Consider the following 19,643-nt stretch of genomic DNA (forward strand, 5'->3'; position numbering starts at 1 on the left):
TTCATTTTCAGTATAATCTTCTTTACTTTCTATCAACTTTAATATTTCTGATTTTAGTTGAAAAATTTATTACAAACTAAATAAAGGATTCTTGGGAATCTAAAAGACTTTTAACTTTTTCCAATGTGTAATAAACTAAATAAAGGATTCTTGGGAATCTAAAGTGCTTCCTCTTCACTTTTCAATTTCCTTCTCTCCTTAACAAAAATCTCTTCTTGGCAAGAAACAAACACAAATGAGGAATATGCATACTAACCGGAGATCACCGGGTCCAATCACGTCGGCAGCAACTCAACGCCGGCTAAAACCGGAGCCAGAACCGACGGTGAAGAAATTCATCAAGATTATTCTCCTCTCAAGAATCATAGAAAAAATGATGGTACAGTAAAAAAATATTTCACCCACTTTTTGTATGTTCATCTTTTTCATTTAAAAACAATAATAATTGAAACTTGCTTGCATGTGTGAATTTTTGACAGAAAGTTCCGGCTAGATTTGTGAGGTTTGGTCCTAAACTCACTGACAACGTGACTCTCCAGACTCCTGTTGGTTTCAAGAGATCAATTCGGATTAAAAGAATCGGTGATGAGGTTTGGTTCGAGAAAGGTTGGAGTGAGTTTGCAGAGGCTCACTCTTTAAGTGATGGTCACTTTCTGTTTTTTCATTACGAAGGGGATTCTTGTTTCCGTGTTGTGATCTTTGATGTGTCTGCTTCTGAGATTGAATATCCATTGGATGATACTGATGATAATAGAGAAGAAGTTATGGATGATGATGAACAAGGGTTTACTGGTTTTGAAAGTAGTGATGATGATGGTGAAGTTGTTGATATGGATGAATTGTTGAAGAAGAAGAAGAAGAAACCAAGAGTCAACATTAAGTCTGAGAATGTCATAATACTTGGTAAAATGTTTATAAGACATTTCTTAAGAAGGATTTGTGGGTTTTGTTTGTATCTTTTATGTGATTTCTTGTTCTTCTTCTTCTTTGTTGTAGACTAGTAGATGATGTTGAAGAGATTGCTATGAGGAGTCTTGAGGAAGAGGACTTGAAGAAGAACTTATGCAAGTATGTTTCTCCGACAAAGATCTCTGCGGTTCCTAGCTCGTTAAACCACATAATAGTTCTTCGGTTTTTTGTTTCTGGTTTCTAGCTCGTTAAACAGATTTGCAAGCTTTAATTTTTAGTAAGAACTTGGCATTTTTAAGACCCGTTGTGTAATATGTGTAGTGGAAATTCTTGTCAAGCCTGGCAAGAACTTTGTAGTAAGAACTTGGCTAACTTGTGAGATCCTGTTATCAGTTTGTGTGATGTAATGTGTATGTCGAAAAAAAAGCTTGCCCTGTCTGAAATATAGCAAAAGCAATTCCTCATTCAAAAAAGAGAAATCCAAGCTTTGATTGGTAAACCTTAGAACGGTGAAATGATTCTGCAAGTTTTACACAATAATATTTTTTTCCCCCTTTGTCGTGATATTTTCACCATCTTACACCTCACAGTTAAACCAACTAGAACAAGCTTTGCCAACTACATTTATGGATTCACCCACACAAACCCATAATAATCAACAATTCAAATAAACATAATTATCCTGATGAAGATAAAAGTATATACAACTCTACTTTTGAACCTAGCTACCACTCAAACAAAGAGTTTCCCACTCAGAGGTTATTATAATCGTCAAATACTTATCCACATCCAAACATAGGAACCTGAAATTTCACTCAAAACACTACTAGAACAGAGACAACCAATGCAAGAGAGAGAATGGTTAAGAGACCCCTACATAAAATTTTAACTTTGGAAAGCTACCTGCAAGATCGCTGATGAAAGGGAAATCTTTTTTGGTCACACATACTCATTGACACGAAAGGCGGTGACTTCGAGAACGAAATCCCGAGTTCTGAGTAGCTCAAACACACATACATCTCCTTCGCCTATATTGTTCTCGAGTGTGAACTCATACCATCCTTGGCTAAACTTAGCTCTCCCTGCTTTGTAGAGGCACCTCACTGGCCATTGTTTCTCACCGAGCTGGAGCTTGATGAAACCAGATATCCCACTTAGGTATTTCTCAGCAAACCCAGATGGCAAGTACTGTTGAACAAACAAAAAACAGAAACGAAGAAGTCAGCAAGAACAGGTCATGTTAACCCTAATCTTGAACCTTAATTACAATCTTTAAAAATTGTTTACCATGATGCAACCTCTGTATAGATATGATGGTCGCAGAACAACTCTAAAGTAAGGATTTGTTGGTTCGAATGTTTTGGCTGCATTGACGGCTCTCTCTCTTTCCTCTGCAGTTACAGTTCTCTTTCTAGCAGAAGCACTCTCGTAGAACTTTGAGCGGTTCTCTGAGTCATCTCCACCGGGAGTTGAAGAGTTTACTTCCTCTGCACATACCAAAACAATAAATCTTTTGACTCTCCTCTGAAACAAAAGTTAATACGTAATTAAGAGTCTGTCTCTGATACTTACCGGGATTAGGATTCTTCTTCTTCCTTCCTCTCTTCTTAAGTACCTTGGGCGTTTCTTCAGCTTTAGATTCTTTGAAAAAGCTTTGGATGGCTGTAGAACCGCCATAACCTTTATTCACTGGTTCAGTAGATTCAGGGTTCGATGGATAAATGACCTTAGCATCTTTGAGTTCAGGATCTTCAAACAATCGAGCACGTTTGTTGAACTGATTCTGTGCGGAATCCATTTGCATAAGAGCTTCACTACTAGAATGGTGGTTGATCTCAGAGTGTGGAGGATAAATTGAAAATGTAGACTGTAACTTTGTATCTGAAACCAATCCGAATGGAGAAACGGTTGACAAACTCCTGCCAACCGTCTTGAAACCAGATTTTGTTGTTGGCTTTCCTTAGTCCTACATGCAAACATGACCATCAGGTATTGTAAGTGCAAAAACAACTGAAAGCTCAGAACCAAGTAATGACCAAATGACTTCACTTTGATCAACACATACTATTATTTGGAATCAACAAACATTCATAAAACACAGTGGCTGGAGAAAAGAGAGTTTTGCTGGTTAAATCATAATCCCAAGTCAAGTTATTAGTCAAACAGCTTAAAGCAAAAACTCTCTTTTTATTTCTTATAATCAAAACAACGCATGCTTCTAGATCTATAAAGTCCACTCATAGTCTTTAAACTGAGACCAAAGTCAAATCTACAGTCGGAAGCTGATAATTCTCAATAAATCTGACAAAAGACACAACCTGAGCAGTATTCTGATGTCAAATTGAATCAAAGACATTTCAAAATTTCACTGACTCACCTCTCATTTCACCACAAAAATCAAGACTAGATTCAGATTTCAACCAACCCTAACAAAGAAACAGAGTTCCGATCCCAAGTTCCATTCGAATAATTTACCAAAAAAAAAAGACACTTTATCACTTCATCTCACTCAATTTTCAGTACCCAAAAAACAAAATCACATCTTTGGCAGTTCTAGACTCAAACCCAACACCAGTTTCCTCAATTTTGTCAGAAACCAAATACAGAACCAAAAAGAACGAAACACAATTTGAGAGAGAAGAGATCAATTACCAGACGCTTGTGTTGAAGAAAGGAAGAGAGAATAAACATGTGGAAGAAAGAGCGTGGCATATTCAGATAAATCAACAGTAAAAAGAGATAAAAGGAGGGACCAGAATTATTAAGCCAAGGAAGATGGGTCAGAGATCATTTAAACGACGCCGGAGAATCCGAAGCAAAACCCTTTTACTTCAGATCTGAAACCAGTTTTAAGTTTTTGCTTTTGGTCAAATGGCTCGACCACACACACTCTCTCTCTGGTTTAAGCCTGACCCAACATAAATATTTTTAAGAAAGAAAAAAAAAAACCAACTTGACCTTGAAAAAAAAAAGCTTGAGCGTGTCAATGTGTGTTTCTCCTTGACTCGTAATGGAACCGGTGAGTTGACTCGTTTCGTGTTTTTGTTTTTTGGTTAGCTAATTAAAAACTTATCGTCCCCACCATCTTCCCCTTTTCCACCTAATTTTTATCTCCTTTTTTCGCAATATAATTAATATTTTTGTCCTCTTTAAAGGATATAATAATTTATTTATTTCCCTTTCTTGCTTTTTTTTTAAAGTTAACGGATTATAATCTTTATGCTATCAAAAAAAAAAACTAGATTATAATTCAGCAAGAATTATTATTTAGTACAAATTTTAGATATTATATAATTTTAATAAAATTCTAATTTTATTATATAAAGTAAAAAAATTTAAAATTGTTAACACATGTTAAGTACATTAATGAGATATCAATATATGTTAAATCTAATTTTGTTAATATATTTTTTAATAGAAGATAAAAATTTCATAATTCTATCCGAATAAAGAACAAGTTCAATCATCTGGTGGAACATGAAACCCTAATTCAATTATTTCATACATAATTTTATTTATCATGACTTATGAAAAATGTCAAATAATTCATGACATAGTTATGAAAGATTAAATGTGTATAATATTAAACTATATGTAGCTAGTAAGATATTAAATTTTACAAATATAGATATTTATGTTTTGCTTCTCAAATAATAGAATAGAAGTCATAAAATGGCCAAAACAAATGATAACTTCTTTACCCCGAAAAAACAAATCGCATCGTGTTATAGTTCAATACTTCAATTTCAACAAAAAAAAATCTGCTGAAAGATAATCTACTATATAATTATTGGCATTTTAATTTTTCATCTTTGTAATATCTTTTTCGTTTGATACAAATAATTCACATGGAAAAAATGGACAGAAATGTTAAAAATGGGTAACACTGTCACTACTACATTGGTTTTAATATCCTTGGAACATTGGTGGTGGTGGCGATGCATATTGGAATCCAATGTGTGGTGGTAGGACGAAATCCCCATCATCATCATCGTCGTTGTTTTCCGGTGGTGGAATAGATGTGTCAGTGGAAGGAGAAGATGATGGTACTGATGATGGATTGACGGGTGTTGGTTCTGGTGCTTCAACTTCTTCTGATTGTTCTGGTGATGAGACCGGTTCGCTTGATGGTGTTGGTGATTGGACCGGTTTAGAGTTTGGTGTTGGGGCATGAACCGGTTCAAGAATTGGTGTTGGAGCTTGACTTGGTGACTGGTTTGATTCTGATGATGGAGTTGGTACTTGAGATGTTTCAGAGGATGTGGTTGGGGCTTGAACCGGTGTTGGAGCTTGAACTGGTGACAAATTTGGTGCTTGATATGATTCTGATGATGATGGAGTTGGCACTTGGGTTGGTTCAGAGGATGGGGTTGAGGATTGAACCGGTGTTGGAGCTTGAACTGGTGACAAAATTTGTGATTGATCTGATTCTGATGATGGAGTTGGCACTTGGGTTGTTTCAGAGGATGGTGTTGGTGCTTGAGTCGGTGTTGGAGCTCCCATTGGTGGTTGGTTTGTATTATGTGTTGGTGGTGGTGAGAAAGTTGGTGGAGGCGGAGAATATACTGGTGGTGGTGGTGAGTGGCTTGGAGGCGGTGGTGAGTATACTGGTGATGGTGGTGGTGGAGAGAAAACTGGTGGTGGTGGAGAGAAAACCGGTGGTGGTGGAGGAGAGTGAACTGGTGGTGGTGGTGATGGCGGTGGAGGAGAAGCAACTGGTGGAGGTGGAGAGTAGACATGTGGTGGTGGTGGTGATGAATAAACCGGAGGCGGCGGTGAGTGAACCGGTGGTGGTGGTGAGTAAATCGGTGATGGTGGTGATGGGGAAGGCATTGGTGGTTGTGGTGGTGGTACACGTGTATCCTCTACCTTGGGTGGTGGCGGAGAACGACGATTTTTAACCGGAGATGCATCATATGGATCATCCGGTGTTGGTCCTTGTGCTTCATTTGGTGGTGAAACCGGTTTAGTAGGCTCAGGTATCTGTGGTTGTTCAGGCTTAGGTGACTCCTCTGGTTTTGGTTGTTCTGGTTTAGGAGAATCTTCAGGTTTAGACGGTTGTGGTTTAGGAGACTCCTTTTGTTTTGGTAGCTCATGCTTGTTTTCCGGTTCTTCCGGTTTAGGAGATTCATGCTTTGGTGGCTGAGGTTTAGGTGAAGGTTGTTCAGGTGTTTTTGGTGTCTCGGGTTTTGATGAATCACTAGGTTTAGGCATAACCGGCTCTGGTTTTGATGGCTTTGGCTCGGACGTCCTTGGTGGATTTGGTGATGGGCTAGAGCCACCATTGCTACCGCCAGAGCATTTGTCCTTGCTACAATCCACAGGACGACTAACCACCGGCAAACATTGTTTAGCCGGCTTTTGGCTCGGTCTATTTTGCAAGCAATTGTTGGTATCATCAAATTGTTTCCCATTGTTTCTCCCTGGAACACAGCTCTCAGCTTCTCCATTGAAAAAATTGTAAGAAAACTTGAAGCTGTCCAAATTAGGCAACTTGCAAAATTTGTCAACAACAAATCCGGTGAGCTTATTATGCGATAAATCTAACTGCTCAACGCTAGCTAAACCGGACAAGGTTGACGGTAAACTACCGACAAAACCGTTCTTGCTTGCATCAAACACCGTCACATTGTTAAGCAAACCAATCTCGTTTGGGAAACAACCGGTTAAATTGTTTCCAGTGAAGACAATCTCATTGAGGTTCTTCATATTACCAATCGATTTTGGGATACAACCACTGAATTTATTGTTTGCGAATGTCACAACCGATGCTTTCGATTTCCCAATTGTACCGGGGATAACCGATTCAAACCGATTGTTGTTCAAGAAAATTGCATCAAGATCTTTATCAAAGATTTCTGATGGCAAGCTTCCTTCAAATTCGTTGTATCTTAGATCAAGAAACTTCAAAGAAGGCCATGAGAGTGAAACTTCAGGGAACTGACCAACGAATCGATTGTTGCTAACATCGAATTCGTACATCAAAGCGAGTTTCGATAAACTTTTGGGGATGATCCCACAAAACCGATTCGAATTGATGTGAAATAAAGCTAGGTCCGTCATAAGGCCAAGCTCTGGTGGTAAATGTCCGGCTATATCTGCATGGTTAAGGTCAACTCCAGCTACGACCGTGAGACTATCATCATCTAGAGCAGGTGCACAATAAACTCCATTGTATGAACACACATCAGAACCAACCCAATTGGCCGTAGTTTTAAATGGATCAGAGTAAATGGCTTTTTTCCATGCTTGAAGAGCAATGTAAGCTCTTTTGAGACGATCATTTTCAAATTTGAGGTTAGGATCAACTTTATTGATGCTAAAACATTTTTGTTCTAGATCTTTTGTGAGATCGGCGTTTTCGGGGAAAGAAGGTTCATCGTCAAAGGTGGCAACGACGGTATAGGAGATAAGAAGGAGGATGAAGAAGCAGCCAAAGGGCCTCTCCATTTTTGTTTTAATCATTTTATGAAAAACCTTGGGAAAGACCCAAGGCTGCTTAATAGAAGAGTCTTGAGGGAAAAAAGGCTAAGAATGAAGGAAAGGTTAATTATAAGAGAAAGTAAAAATAATTACAGATTTTACATGTGTTTTTTTTGAGACTATAATTAGAAGATGTAAAATTAGTTTTGTTCAAGATTATAAAAATAGTATATCAATGTTGCTAATTTGGAATTGAAATAATAACTAATTCAGGTCGTTGACGTTGTCAACAACTTTTTGGTTTTACCATACTTGAAATGTGATGACTGATTTTCTACAGTCTATATGATAGCTCTAAATAATGCTAAACATCACTTCCTAGTACTGCCACAAGCTTAAACATATCGTCCCCGAATTTTGGAGGTACAAAGCTCAGATATTTTTAAATAATATTGTGTCAATGTATCATGGTATCATAAACTCAAAAACATTCATGTTATTTAACAGCATATTGTTGAACAGTAATCATATATATGAAAGAAGGTTAACTCTCTTCCACAACTTGACACATCAGCACATGAGAGTTTGCCACCTATACTTCATAAAATAAGTAATACATAATTAGTAATTAATTCAACATAACAACTAAAATAAGAGGATATAATTAATGAGAACTTGAACCATCACTCTTTTTACATTTTTTAATTCAATATATCCTCTTTAATTTTGAGGCTAAAATGATGATAAAATCCAAACATGTTACACATATTTCTTGCCTAAAAATTAGACGATTATTATGAAAAAAACTAAATGAATATGCAGATTAAATATATATAAGCTTTTCGAGATTTATTCTAAGAAAACAAGTAATTTGAAAAATGTTTGAAGAGCTATCCTTATAACTAATACGTAAAATATAAGATTATAACAAGAACTTAACTAAACTTTCCAAGAATATCAAGTTGAATATGTTTAGATTGAATATGCAGAGACATGGTTAATAAAGACATGTTATCTTTTTGTGTAAGAAATAAATTTTCTAAAATTCCATCGTCTCATAATCTATACATATAACAAAAAAACAAGGATATATAAATTCAAAAAAAAAAACTGAGAATCTAAAACAACAATAAAAAAACAACTCAAGTACATTCGTTTTTCAGATGAACTAATATAGTTGGACTTTTCAAAAACAATTCTAAATCATATTTATGTTTCAATACCGATGCATTCAACTTTATTTTATATGAACAAATATTATATAAAATAATTTGTAAATAGTAATATGTAAACCCGCACGTAGTGCGAGTACTCATCTAGTATATACAAAAGTACCACAAATCTGTGTTCCTCATAGCTACATATCAGTTGCTGTTTCGGTGTTGCATCGAAGATGGATCAAAGATGGGCCACGATTCGTCAAGAACAAAACAAATTTTCCAAAAATAGTATCCGACACGTTACTTGGTGTGGACACCACCCAAAAAACAATTCTAATCTTAAATCTCAAACATGGATAAGATAATAGGTTTTGTATTTGTCTAGTGGAATTAAAAAAATATCGCCACGATCATTATTCGACTATGACCCAAATATATCAACCTCTGCCCTCTTCAAGATCAGATCTACCATGAAAGTGTGAACACATTGATATAATAGAAACATATAATTTAAGGGTCTTATGAATAAACAAAATATATATATCGAAAAAAATATATACAATCGGGAACGTCTAAACTTTTATATATTCACGGGTTACGTAAACTTTTCGTGATTTTTTTGGTTTATACACAAAACACATCTTGTTCTTTCATAAGAAATATACCTTTTTGTCCGAGGCAAGAAGGTAATTATAATAGAACAAGAATGAACAAAAAACAAAAGAACCACAAAAGAAGAATATATTAACTACAGAAACCCCACGAGAGGAATGGGAACGGCGGTGTAATTACTCCGGCGACCATACATCACTGAAGAATATTGAATCACCGGTGGAGGACGATGGCGGAAAGCTACTTCGATTGATTCTGCAACGGCGGCGACGAAATCTACGGTCAATTTCAACAACTCGATGCAAATCTCCATTTTTAGAGTCACCATTGTAGACTAAAAACAATAATCTTCTTTTCAAAGATAAAATAAAAATATGCTTTTTGATTTCTTCTCTCTATTTTCCGCGTATCCAGATATCTTGCTCTACGTTGTGAAGTCTTACATGCAATACCTAGACTTATATATATGCAAATATCCATATTATTATTTTATTTGAGTGGACCGATCAAAATACTACGTGGCTTGAAACTTGGAAGCAATTATTGGCAACGTTTTTTCTTTGGAAGATGCTTGCTTCGTTGGCTCTTGGTTTATGCGAAGGGCCAATAATACGTAGGGGGCGTTTCTTTATATACACAAATTGTAGATATGTGTATAGACAATTTCACCCAAAAGAAAGAAATATATGTGTATAACCTTATTGAATTTGAATACCGTATGGTGTACATAGAGAAGCAAATGTTCTTAAAATAAATACAAAAAAGAACCATAATATAAAAAGATCTAAACGGCCGACACAACAGAAAAGGGATGCATATACGATCTCTCTCTTCACTTCCACTAGCCATAGATATGTTAAAACCCTTTTTTTTTTTAAAATCACTAGGCATGTTTGGATTCCATACCAACATGTTTTTATTAGCGACTGTTAATGTATCCCTCATATTATAGTAGTAATAATATAATATAGCCCTTCCCTAATAGATTGAAATGTGATTATGAAACAATTTATAACGATCGGAATATCGCGCGTAATCGTATGTTTTCTATTTAGTAATATAAAAACGAAGTATATGATAAACATATAGATCCAAAATTTTTTTTGTTAATACCGCATGCAGCACATAATTGAAAAGAAAGCTTGTATTCCGGATGTCGATATTTTATACGAATTGTTTTTCCAACCAAAGGTTCTATTCAAAAAACTTTATTTTGACCATCAGAAGTGTTTAAGAAAAAGAAAAAAAAGTGTTTAAGAAAGCTGTGGTTCTTCATATTTTTAATCATTACTTAACATTTAATATTTTCTATGAGAATCGAAATTCGTGTCTTCCAAAATACCTATATTTTCAGCTTACATGGATTCAACTACTAGTACAATCCCACGTTAATTTTTTTTTCATTTCGTTTGTTTTCTATTGTTTGCTTTGTTCGTTTCAGCCGTATATACACTAGCCATATTAATTTTGGTTTGATCCGGTATTCCGGTTGCTTGTTTGTTATACACTATTATCTAGCTGTCACCATTGTCATAGGAGACAAGTGTGGTTATACAGTTTTTCATGTGTAACTCACGTGAATATTTGTGTAATGATCATATTACGACAATATAGGAGATCAGATTTGCACAGGTGGATATGCATCACTGCGATCCTGCGGCTTTGGTTAAATGGATCAGGACGAGATTACACCAGTGGGACACGAGGACAACAGTGCGACAAAGATTTGATCTTTGATTTATTTTCATTATAAAACTAGTTTTGATCTGTGCAGATATGTGATATGTTCCATGTGTGACATTACTTAGTAAATGTGATATGTTCTCCATCGCAGTGGAAGGTTGACAGTGACGCAAATCTATTTGTAATGAATAATCGATTAGTCCTCATTTTTTAACATTAAATCACCGAAACTAGGCAACGATATATGGGTTCACTAATCCATTAATTAATTGTAACGCATTGATAACTTGTGCTGTAAAAGAGGCTCCTGAATTAAAGTATAGAGAACATATATAGCACCAAAATTAGCGTACCATATTATTAGTCTAGATCCAGTTGTAATGTAATTTATTTTGTTTCAATAGTCACTGTACTATAGATCGAATCACATTATAAGATTCCGCAATATGATTCGACACTGAAGAGAAAATATATCTTTGTCGGAAATTTTGTTTGGTGGTTTGTCGTATTATGGTTTTAAAATATTCATTGATTTTTGGTTACACGTTTAAAGAACCACTTAAATAGATGTTTTACGTATAAAATGAATATTGACTACATAATTGACTTCAGGATAATAGATACGATTGCGTAACAATATCGTATTATTGTATGCCGACACCTTTGACAGCATATCTTCCTTTACATTATTTGTGAACCTTATCCACTTATTTTATTAGAGTATAGAATTGACTTAAGGATCGGTTTAAGTATACTGTGTGTTCATCATTGGTTTTCATGTCTGTAAACCAAACCTCTAGCTCCTACTATACAAGAGAGGATGATGTAATCATTTTGACTAAAAAGAAGTAATGAGAATAAGTTTGTTCCTTTTGCTTTCTTAACAAACTTTTCTTGATTTCGTATTTTTATTACGAAAATATATAACTTCTTATTAAACTAGATATAAATATATATTTAGCATAACTCGCTATTTTAATGCACATATTTATAAAATATATAACTTCTTATTGAACTAGATATAAATGTATATTTGGCATAACTCGCTATTTTAATGCACATATTTATAAAATATATATTTGAAATAATAGAAAGCTATATTAATTTTTAACATGTTAAATTTCTAGATAAAACATTATATCTATTTATAACAGGTTAAACAAAAAAATAATACACATAAATTGTAAATATATATATTTACGTACGTCGTTAAGTAGTTAAGTTTGAGCTAACGGTTGTAACCGATCTAAAATGAAAAAATGGGTGACGATTTTCACCTAAACTTTTCGGATTCTTGCTGAATCTTAACTAGAGTTTGGTAACTATATGGCCGGATGTCATTGTCGAAGCCATCTAATATTGCGAGATTTTGGCAGATTTTCAATGGATCTCAACCAAAATCATAGTAACTGTGGTGTCTAGTTCCACATGAACAAAAAATATCATGCATTTCCCCTAACACGTAGAAGTAGAAGAGGTAACGATAAAAGTTTTGCCCAGATAAAAAGATAAAAGAGAGAGAAGAAGAAATAAATGTGGGATTTTTATTTAAAAAAGAATTAAATACGAGATTGATCAGATTGGTGGAACAAAGCTGTATAAATTTGTTAGTTGTTAACTAGAGAGATAATTTTTTACGAAATAGCGTAAAGCTGTACAGAATTTGATGTTACTTTTTTGATTGGTAACTATCAAAGCGGTATGCCCTATATTAAAATTGTATTAAAATTGTATGAAGTTATCATTCAAATTCCTAGTTTAACTTTTGGTCTATGGGAATTAGATCCCTAAGTTTTACATCAACATATCATTTGATCATGGCAGTGTACACAATAGATTTTTCATATACTTTTGATCAATTGTCAAAAAATTTAATAATAAAATTTAAAAATAAATGAAAAATGGTTGACACACTTGGACCATTACAAAAATGAGGAGCTCAAGAATCCCAAGTGGTTTTCACTTTATTCTTTACAAATTTGTACCGCCATAGGACAACTTATGTTTAATTATAAATATTAGCAGATCAATTTTTTTTTAGTTGAATCGTGTTGGGACAAACATGTAATATGATTTTGAGACAAACTGTTTTGAATTAATGACACAATTTCATGGTAAGTAACATGCCTTATTATATAATCTATGAAAAATATTTGGATTATATTCACCTCCTTTATTTTATCCAATTAGAATCTGACACCTAATAATAAGAAAAAGAACTTAATTTAATTATAAATTTAATTTGCCACTAAAACGAAATTATTTATCTGTTTGGGTTTATTAGAAAAGGTGAGAGTTTAGATTTTATGATTAAACAATATAAATATTAGTTTGAATTTATATTTAAATTTTACAATTAAACGAGGTTAAATGTTTGGGTTTAGAAAGTACGATTATGATTTAGATTTTATGATTAAATAAGGTTAAATATTAGTTTGGGTTTATAAATAGATTTAAATTTTACAATTAAACGAGGGTTTAGTTTTTTTACGATTAAATGAGTTTAAATGACGGTTTGAGTTTACAAAGAAAAATTAAAGTTTAGATATTGGAATTAAACGAGTTCTATATCGGGTTGGATTTACAAAAAAGTGGATTTTAATGATTGAATTTTTTTTTTAATCAGATAACATGACAAATTCAAATTGGTTATTAAAGAGGGAGTAAATGAATTAGGTTCACCTAAAGGTGAACCCAAAAATTATTCATAATCTATTAGATGATTTTATATTTTTCTTTTCTTTCTCTCCCTCCATTTTGTTTGAAATTATGGATTTGATTGCTAACTTGTATAATAGTAAAATTGGTGAATTGACGATTTTTAAATGCAATTCAACAAGTATTTTATCAATAAAAATTATATAATGTTAAACAGGTAAAAAACGCATAACTACGAGTCCCTCTGCCGTAGCTATTAAAGCAAATTAGTATGTATGTAATAGCTATTGAAGTAATTAAGTAAACACTACGAGTCCGACGTTGTGATACAAACAATCCCATAACTAAAATGTACTTAGGTCTAAGCCAGTAAGTTCATGTATATAACTTAGAAAGTGGTCAATTTGAGCAATTCTCCTCTTTTCCTTTTGTACTCTAAGAATCAATTTGATTTTGGTGATACAAAATTAAGTATTTCATTTTCAGTTGTATATTGACAGAAATAAAAAATAAATCAATTTTATATTATTTTATCTTAACAAGCTCACTTCAGGGCCGGTATTGGGCTGAGTAAGGAGTCCAATGAAATATGTGCTTCGACCCTTAGATTATTTATTGTTTACAAATAGACCCCTTTATTTTGTAAAATAGTAATAAGCTCTCTTTTTTCCCTGTCGACGATTTCTCTCTCTCTCATTAGGCTCGAACCCTCTTTCACTCTTTGTGTCTGTTACCAAACTCTACCCCTCTCTCTTATCCGCTCTATTCAGAGAATCTTTTCTTCAATGGACTTTCTCTGAACACTCAAATCGAACAGAGAGTTTAATAAATAAATGGCGATGTCTCATCTCTTTCTTTCTTCTTCGCCTCAATCTTCACTGGCTCTGCGACTTCACTCGACGACCCAGGTAACCATATCTCTCTCTCTTCTCTTCTACAAAATCTTCAAAATAACTCTACCACCCAGCAAAAAGGTTGTAACTTTTCATTATTTCTTCAATGGGTCTTTGGATTAATGTCAAAAATTTCCACCTTTAGGTATATTGGATCAATTTCAATCAGATAGAATAGTGAATTTAGAGGTTCACAACTCTTATTGGATCCATTAACCATGTAAATTACGAATCTTTCCTTAGGCTTATAGCAAATTACTGTTTTTTTGTTTAATATGATGAACTTGTGTGTGGTATGAGTTGTTGATTTCTCTAAGTTTTGTTTTTGCAGTTCACGTTGAGCTACTCTAAGAACAATAAAGATTGTTCCTTTCAGAGTGCAAATGAAGCTAAAGTATCAAAGAGATCGTTGCTCTGTCGTGCAATTCATATGGAATCTGGACATTCAGGGGAACAACCAAAGAAGCTTAATTTCGATAATCTGTTGAGGAGAACCAAACATGTTTGGGATAATTCTCCACAGCCGGTTAAGGAATTTCCTTGGAATAGAGCATTCGGAAACTTCATACAGCTCGTTCTTGATCTCGCTATATCAGTCGTTAAGTTCTTGTTCGTTCCTATATTGGCGGTTTCTTCCATTAGTGAGATGTCTTATTGTGCTCATGAGAGGAAACTTGCTTTAGTCCCATTTCCATTAGTCATCGGTATGGTTGTCGCTGGCGTTCTACAAGAAACCGCTTTGAAGATCTCGCCTCGTCTTAAGGTAGTAGAAAAGGGAACTCCCTTATCTTATAGATTGTTATGATAGTTTTAAAATTAGTTCTTAAGAAGACTTTGTTCTTGCAGGAAGCGGAAGTACCGTGGCATTTGATAGCTATGATGATGTTCTTCACTCTGATTAAGCTTCCTGGACCATATTACCCGTATTGGGGGCGTTTATTAGTTCCACATTTTGCAAATGGAGTATTACTTAGAGCACTTTGGTCCATGTTCTTTTGGTATAAGAAGACTAGAAACACATCAGGAAATCCTCTGCAGAATCACAGTTTGGAAACAGAATGAGCATCTTCATCAAAAGGTACACTAAATATGGTTAGATAGTTATGTCAAAATCCCATGATGAGTACATAAACAATTAGACAATGTTGTTTAGATATGACTTTAGTTGCTCGATTTATGCATCTCAGCAGTTGTTTCTTTTGTAGGCTGGTGTTTTAAAGTGCCAAGTGGTCACTTTGATTAGTTTCGGGGATTATCTGGAACCTCGTGGAGTAGTGTTCGAGCATAGATAGGAGCTTTCTTCTTCTTCTTTTCTCTCTTCAATCTCAGAGAAGTTGAGGTTAATGAGTTAACAACATCTTTTAGGCCATAGAATTGTTTTGTTTTGTGTTCTCTTCTTTGGAAAATTGTCTCAGTTCTTGTGAAAACCGCTATTCTTTGGATATGTATTTGTATCTTGAGTTTTTGTTTTTGGTCAGACAAAATTTTATTTGGTAAACTAAGTAAGAAACCAACCCATGATTGTACAATTTTTGACTGTGTAGACGTTAGGCATCGAGTGATTGGTTACGGTTTATGTAGTGTGTGTAACTGAATCCATAATTTTAAACATTTTAAGCAAAAAACAAATTTCAATTGTATGCAACTTTAGAACGCTCTCCATAATGAAAACTTGTAAAACAGCGCGGTTAGAAAACACTTGGTTGGTATGATTTTTGGGTCAATCCACAATAGCATATTTGGACTATTAAGAGACAGAAAGTTGTAAACTTGTATAGAACTGCTACTGTCACATGTGTGATCTTTTGTTCTTATGCAGATAAGTAATAAAATGAGATCTATTTTCATTGTACGGTCAAATGTTAGGTGTGAATTTAATTTCTTCTTGAAGAGGAAAGTACTAACTTTTAGGGCCTCTTTAAATGCATCTTTTACATTCTCTATTATTTATTGTTTTGTAAGTACTAGGCTACTCTATAAGTACAACGAAACACGCCATTGCAGGTGCATGTCCGTATTGTTACGGCGATTTCGACAAGAGAACAAAAACAATGATGCCATTGCCAAATTATAAACACTCATCTATCAGTATTACTTCTTTTAAAATCTTACCACCATTCACCAAAAACCAATTATCACCATTTACCAAAAATATGATTTGCGTGTGGTGTTCAAAATTTTAATTTTTTTGGTTATATATATATTTTTTTAAAAACGTTATTTCTTTTCTCATGAATTGCATTTTGACCACAACCAAAATAGGACGGTTCTGGTGCGATTTTTTTCCAAAATGCATCAAATAAACGATAAATCATACGGATTAATTTAATCAATTAATACAATTCTATCAATTGAATATTTTAAGCTCTAGAATATATTCTAATCAAATTCCGCATGTTTTTTATGTGCCATATTAACCACACTTTTTTCGGTTTGTTGTTCCATTTGTTTGTTTTGTTCTACTCTGACACAGTTGTTTAATCCAATAGTACATAAAAAAAAAAACATAAAAAAAAGGTAGCCATGTGAAAAATCCATAAATGCCCTTATTCATCGTTTTCTTATTCCGAAACCGCTTTTGTAAGTTTCAGTTTTGTAAGAAAACCAAAAACAAAATAAATTATTTTTTCTTCTTAGAAGGAACAGAGAAATGGTTTCGGACTCGGACCTCGTGACCCAGCTCCGGGAAATTCTCCGTAGCTCCGACCTAGAAACTACGACTCCGGCGAGCGTTCGCCGTCAGCTGGAGGTGTATTTCGGCGTCGAATTAACCGATAAGAAAGCTTTCGTCAGGGAACAAATCGATGCTTTTCTTGAAAGCGATGCTTTGTTAGAAAGCAAACCCGAGCAAGAAGAAGAAGACTGTAATGGCGATCAAAACGATGAAGAGGGAAGTGAAAACGATGATGATAAGACCGAACTGTAAGCTTATCTCTTCCTTTTGGAACTGACTGTTTTGTTATAATTCAAATTTTGGAACTGACTGTATTCTTGGTGATTTTGGAAAAATGGTTTCTTTATCTGGCAATGGTTAGCCAACTAAAGTTATTTGTTTGATACTTTTTGTGTATGGATATAGCTATATATTTTAATGGTGATCGAATCAATCAAAGGTTGGGGACTTTTAGTTTCTTTGGGATTGTTTGTGTACTGTTTCTTGTGATTGGCTTTAGATGAAAGAAGTCAAATTTGTGATTATGTTGTGTTTTTGTATGTAACAGACCGGTAAAGGCTAAGAAACGTGGAGGTGGGTTTAACAAAATATGTCAGCTTTCACCACAACTAGAGAAGTTTTTAGGAACTTCTCAATTGGCTCGAACAGAGGTAGTGTTTTTCATTTCTTTGTAATTTTGTTTTCCCTTTGATAGTTTTGTGTGGAGAAATGCTTATGATGACATTTGCATATATAACAGGTTGTGAAGAAAATGTGGGCGTATATCCGAGAGCACGATTTGCAAGATCCAACGAATAGGCGGAATATATTATGCGACGAGTCGCTTCATTCGTTATTTCGTGTAAAGACAATTAATATGTTTCAAATGAACAAGGCATTGGCAAAGCATATTTGGGCGCTAAATGATGGAGATGGTATGTTCCTTGTTAATTTTACTAGATTTAGGTGGTGGCATCTCGATGAGTTTAAGGTGTTTATAGTTCTTGTGAATGGTTTATCTTTATAGGGTGTTTTAAGAATGTGAAAGAGGAAGATGTTGATGAGACATCAGGGGAAAGAGACGAGAAAGATGTAAAAATCGAAGAAGCGTTAGAGAATAACGAAGAAGAGAGTAGAGAAGAAGAAGATCGTAGTGTCCGAAAACGCAAACGCAAGAAAAGAAAGTTAGTTGTTTCTTTCTCTTAATTTCGTGTGTTTTGTATGGTTATATACTAAAGGTCAAGAGAAACTAAGCCCTGTCTAACGAATTAGACCAGCCAAGTCCGAGGAGAAACCGAAGAAAAAAGGAGGTGGTTTTACCAAAGTTTGCAGTCTTTCACCAGAACTTCAGGCTTTTACTGGAACGCCTCAGTTAGCTAGAACAGAGGTACACATAACTGACATTTAGTGAATATATTACAAAACTTCTAGATGTGTTATATTATATGCTTAAATGCTTAATGAATGGTTTTTAGGTTGTGAAAATGCTTTGGAAATACATAAAGGAGAACAATTTGCAAGATCCATCTGATAAACGCACAATAATATGCGACGAATCATTGCGGTCTCTGTTCCCTGTGGAGTCTATCAATATGTTTCAAATGAACAAACAACTAGCCAAACACATTTGGCCTCTAGTACAGGAGGATGAAGGTATTTGATGATTGAAAGGTGTTATCATTTTTCCTGAAGTATTCATCTCTATCTTTTTTTATGAGTACATTAATTTTTGTACTGTCTTTTTTTTTCCAGCAGGAACAACTAATGATCCAGAGAAGGGAAAGCAGAAAATGAAAATGGAGACAGACGAAGGTACAGACATACATTTTTTTAATCTATTCATGTTACTTAGTCAAGGTGAATATAAAATCATCCACCTTCTTAAACTATATAGATAATGATGAATCAAATGAAGAAAAGGCTACTTCATCAAGAATCAAAACTGAAGAATGATTCGAGTGAGAAGCTGAAACTGAAGAACTCTTTGAAGTTGTTCTTTTTCCTGAGGCGACTCAGGAATCGGTCTCAAAGCTTTCTAACTAACCACTTCATCAAGACTGAACAATGATTCTGTCATTCGAAGGGGCCAATTTTGGTAAGTATTTCATATACTCGAGAGTCGAGCCCCAGATTTAACTGATGTTTAAGTAAGCATTTTGTTCACTCTTGGTATAGAACTATATATAGTGACAAAACTGGACCTGACCACAGCTAGTTTGAACTTTTGACTAATCAGACTTTAAACTTAATGCACTGTAGAAAAAGTGATGTGACAATATGTTTCAACTTTGCTAACAAAATTTGCCTAAATAGTTGCTAAAACGTTTCAACTTATCTACCAAAATTTCAGAAATAGCACAATGATGCTAATAGAGAAACAGAAGGTGGTCATGATAGGTGGTTTTTTATGTGTTTTTTCACTCAGCACTTGAATAATTGAATTCAAAAACACTCTGACTCAGTTATCTTTACAACAAGAAGTTAACCTTCCTCTGTCTTTACAATCTTACACAGTAGAGTTTGGTCATGATCTTAAAACGCCTCAATGTATTGGTGTTTACGCAAAACATCAACAAAATTTGTATCTTCCGTAAATCTTCTGAGATTCATGCATATATTTCATTAAATCTGTCTTGAGGACCAAGTATGGAA

General features: G+C 34.3%; 6 protein-coding genes across 12 annotated transcripts; 3 read left to right on the plus strand and 3 right to left on the minus strand.

Moving 5' to 3' along the window:
- Positions 1-135: 135 nt before the first annotated feature.
- On the plus strand, positions 136-1,352 carry AT1G49475 (AP2/B3-like transcriptional factor family protein). The gene is made up of 3 exons (NM_148574.4): positions 136-379; positions 480-903; positions 997-1,352. Exons 1-3 carry the CDS (start codon positions 236-238, stop codon positions 999-1,001), a joined length of 573 nt encoding a protein of 190 aa, NP_683415.2. The 5' UTR covers positions 136-235; the 3' UTR covers positions 1,002-1,352.
- Positions 1,353-1,369: 17 nt separating this feature from the next.
- Positions 1,370-4,114, minus strand: RTV1. Of its 3 annotated transcripts, none has more exons than NM_103836.4 (4): positions 3,562-4,114; positions 2,482-2,875; positions 2,197-2,396; positions 1,370-2,097 (listed from the first exon to the last, which is right to left on the minus strand). In NM_103836.4, the coding sequence occupies exons 2-4, from the start codon at positions 2,711-2,713 to the stop codon at positions 1,849-1,851; spliced, it is 681 nt and encodes a 226-aa protein (NP_564547.1). In that variant the 5' UTR covers positions 2,714-2,875; positions 3,562-4,114; the 3' UTR covers positions 1,370-1,848. The 3 variants fall into 3 exon arrangements, with proteins under 3 accessions (NP_564547.1, NP_001322052.1, NP_001322051.1); NM_001333384.1 differs by having other exon boundaries at positions 3,287-4,114; NM_001333385.1 differs by lacking the exon at positions 3,562-4,114 and having other exon boundaries at positions 1,416-2,097; positions 2,482-2,903.
- Positions 4,115-4,511: 397 nt separating this feature from the next.
- Positions 4,512-7,463, minus strand: AT1G49490 (Leucine-rich repeat (LRR) family protein; the record flags this gene model as incomplete). Of its 2 annotated transcripts, none has more annotated exons than NM_001333386.1 (1): positions 4,512-7,463. In NM_001333386.1, one exon carries the CDS (start codon positions 7,372-7,374, stop codon positions 4,816-4,818), a length of 2,559 nt encoding a protein of 852 aa, NP_001320463.1. In that variant the 3' UTR covers positions 4,512-4,815. The 2 variants fall into 2 exon arrangements, with proteins under 2 accessions (NP_001320463.1, NP_175372.1); NM_103837.2 differs by having other exon boundaries at positions 4,675-7,359.
- Positions 7,464-7,742: 279 nt separating this feature from the next.
- On the minus strand, positions 7,743-9,758 carry AT1G49500 (transcription initiation factor TFIID subunit 1b-like protein). Of its 2 annotated transcripts, NM_001333387.1 has the most exons (2): positions 8,668-9,537; positions 7,743-7,929 (listed from the first exon to the last, which is right to left on the minus strand). In NM_001333387.1, the coding sequence occupies exon 1, from the start codon at positions 9,430-9,432 to the stop codon at positions 9,241-9,243; it is 192 nt and encodes a 63-aa protein (NP_001319182.1). In that variant the 5' UTR covers positions 9,433-9,537; the 3' UTR covers positions 7,743-7,929; positions 8,668-9,240. The 2 variants fall into 2 exon arrangements, with proteins under 2 accessions (NP_001319182.1, NP_564548.1); NM_103838.3 differs by lacking the exon at positions 7,743-7,929 and having other exon boundaries at positions 8,518-9,758.
- Positions 9,759-14,098: 4,340 nt separating this feature from the next.
- Positions 14,099-15,967, plus strand: emb1273 (embryo defective 1273). 3 transcript variants are annotated; one of them, NM_001333388.1, is made up of 4 exons: positions 14,099-14,558; positions 14,670-15,101; positions 15,185-15,416; positions 15,544-15,967. In NM_001333388.1, exons 2-3 carry the CDS (start codon positions 14,769-14,771, stop codon positions 15,398-15,400), a joined length of 549 nt encoding a protein of 182 aa, NP_001322924.1. In that variant the 5' UTR covers positions 14,099-14,558; positions 14,670-14,768; the 3' UTR covers positions 15,401-15,416; positions 15,544-15,967. The 3 variants fall into 3 exon arrangements, with proteins under 3 accessions (NP_001322924.1, NP_175374.2, NP_001322923.1); NM_103839.5 differs by having other exon boundaries at positions 14,099-14,353; NM_001333389.1 differs by having other exon boundaries at positions 14,123-14,353; positions 15,529-15,863.
- Positions 15,968-16,911: 944 nt separating this feature from the next.
- AT1G49520 (SWIB complex BAF60b domain-containing protein) lies at positions 16,912-19,355 on the plus strand. The gene is made up of 8 exons (NM_103840.3): positions 16,912-17,260; positions 17,560-17,662; positions 17,752-17,926; positions 18,019-18,175; positions 18,264-18,378; positions 18,467-18,644; positions 18,744-18,803; positions 18,886-19,355. The coding sequence occupies exons 1-8, from the start codon at positions 16,989-16,991 to the stop codon at positions 18,942-18,944; spliced, it is 1,119 nt and encodes a 372-aa protein (NP_175375.2). The 5' UTR covers positions 16,912-16,988; the 3' UTR covers positions 18,945-19,355.
- The last annotated feature ends 288 nt before the right edge of the window (positions 19,356-19,643 follow it).

This window comes from Arabidopsis thaliana, assembly GCF_000001735.4.
Source record: "Arabidopsis thaliana chromosome 1 sequence".
NCBI classification, from domain to species: domain Eukaryota; kingdom Viridiplantae; phylum Streptophyta; class Magnoliopsida; order Brassicales; family Brassicaceae; genus Arabidopsis; species Arabidopsis thaliana.

Excerpts from the sequence above, each read along its gene's own strand:
- RTV1 (NM_103836.4), bottom strand. The coding sequence starts at position 2,713 with ATGCAAATGGATTCCGCACAGAATCAGTTCAACAAACGTGCTCGATTG. Across the intron at positions 2,397-2,481 it reads GAAGAAGAATCCTAATCCCG|AGGAAGTAAACTCTTCAACT; the intron begins GTAAGTATCAGA and ends TGGTATGTGCAG. Across the intron at positions 2,098-2,196 it reads TATACAGAGGTTGCATCATG|TACTTGCCATCTGGGTTTGC; the intron begins GTAAACAATTTT and ends TTTGTTCAACAG.
- AT1G49475 (NM_148574.4), top strand. The coding sequence starts at position 236 with ATGAGGAATATGCATACTAACCGGAGATCACCGGGTCCAATCACGTCG. Across the intron at positions 380-479 it reads GAATCATAGAAAAAATGATG|AAAGTTCCGGCTAGATTTGT; the intron begins GTACAGTAAAAA and ends AATTTTTGACAG.
- emb1273 (NM_103839.5), top strand. The coding sequence starts at position 14,279 with ATGGCGATGTCTCATCTCTTTCTTTCTTCTTCGCCTCAATCTTCACTG. Across the intron at positions 14,354-14,669 it reads GACTTCACTCGACGACCCAG|TTCACGTTGAGCTACTCTAA; the intron begins GTAACCATATCT and ends TTGTTTTTGCAG. Across the intron at positions 15,102-15,184 it reads AGATCTCGCCTCGTCTTAAG|GAAGCGGAAGTACCGTGGCA; the intron begins GTAGTAGAAAAG and ends TTGTTCTTGCAG.
- AT1G49500 (NM_001333387.1), bottom strand. The coding sequence starts at position 9,432 with ATGGTGACTCTAAAAATGGAGATTTGCATCGAGTTGTTGAAATTGACC.
- AT1G49520 (NM_103840.3), top strand. The coding sequence starts at position 16,989 with ATGGTTTCGGACTCGGACCTCGTGACCCAGCTCCGGGAAATTCTCCGT. Across the intron at positions 17,261-17,559 it reads GATGATGATAAGACCGAACT|ACCGGTAAAGGCTAAGAAAC; the intron begins GTAAGCTTATCT and ends TGTATGTAACAG. Across the intron at positions 18,379-18,466 it reads CTCAGTTAGCTAGAACAGAG|GTTGTGAAAATGCTTTGGAA; the intron begins GTACACATAACT and ends AATGGTTTTTAG.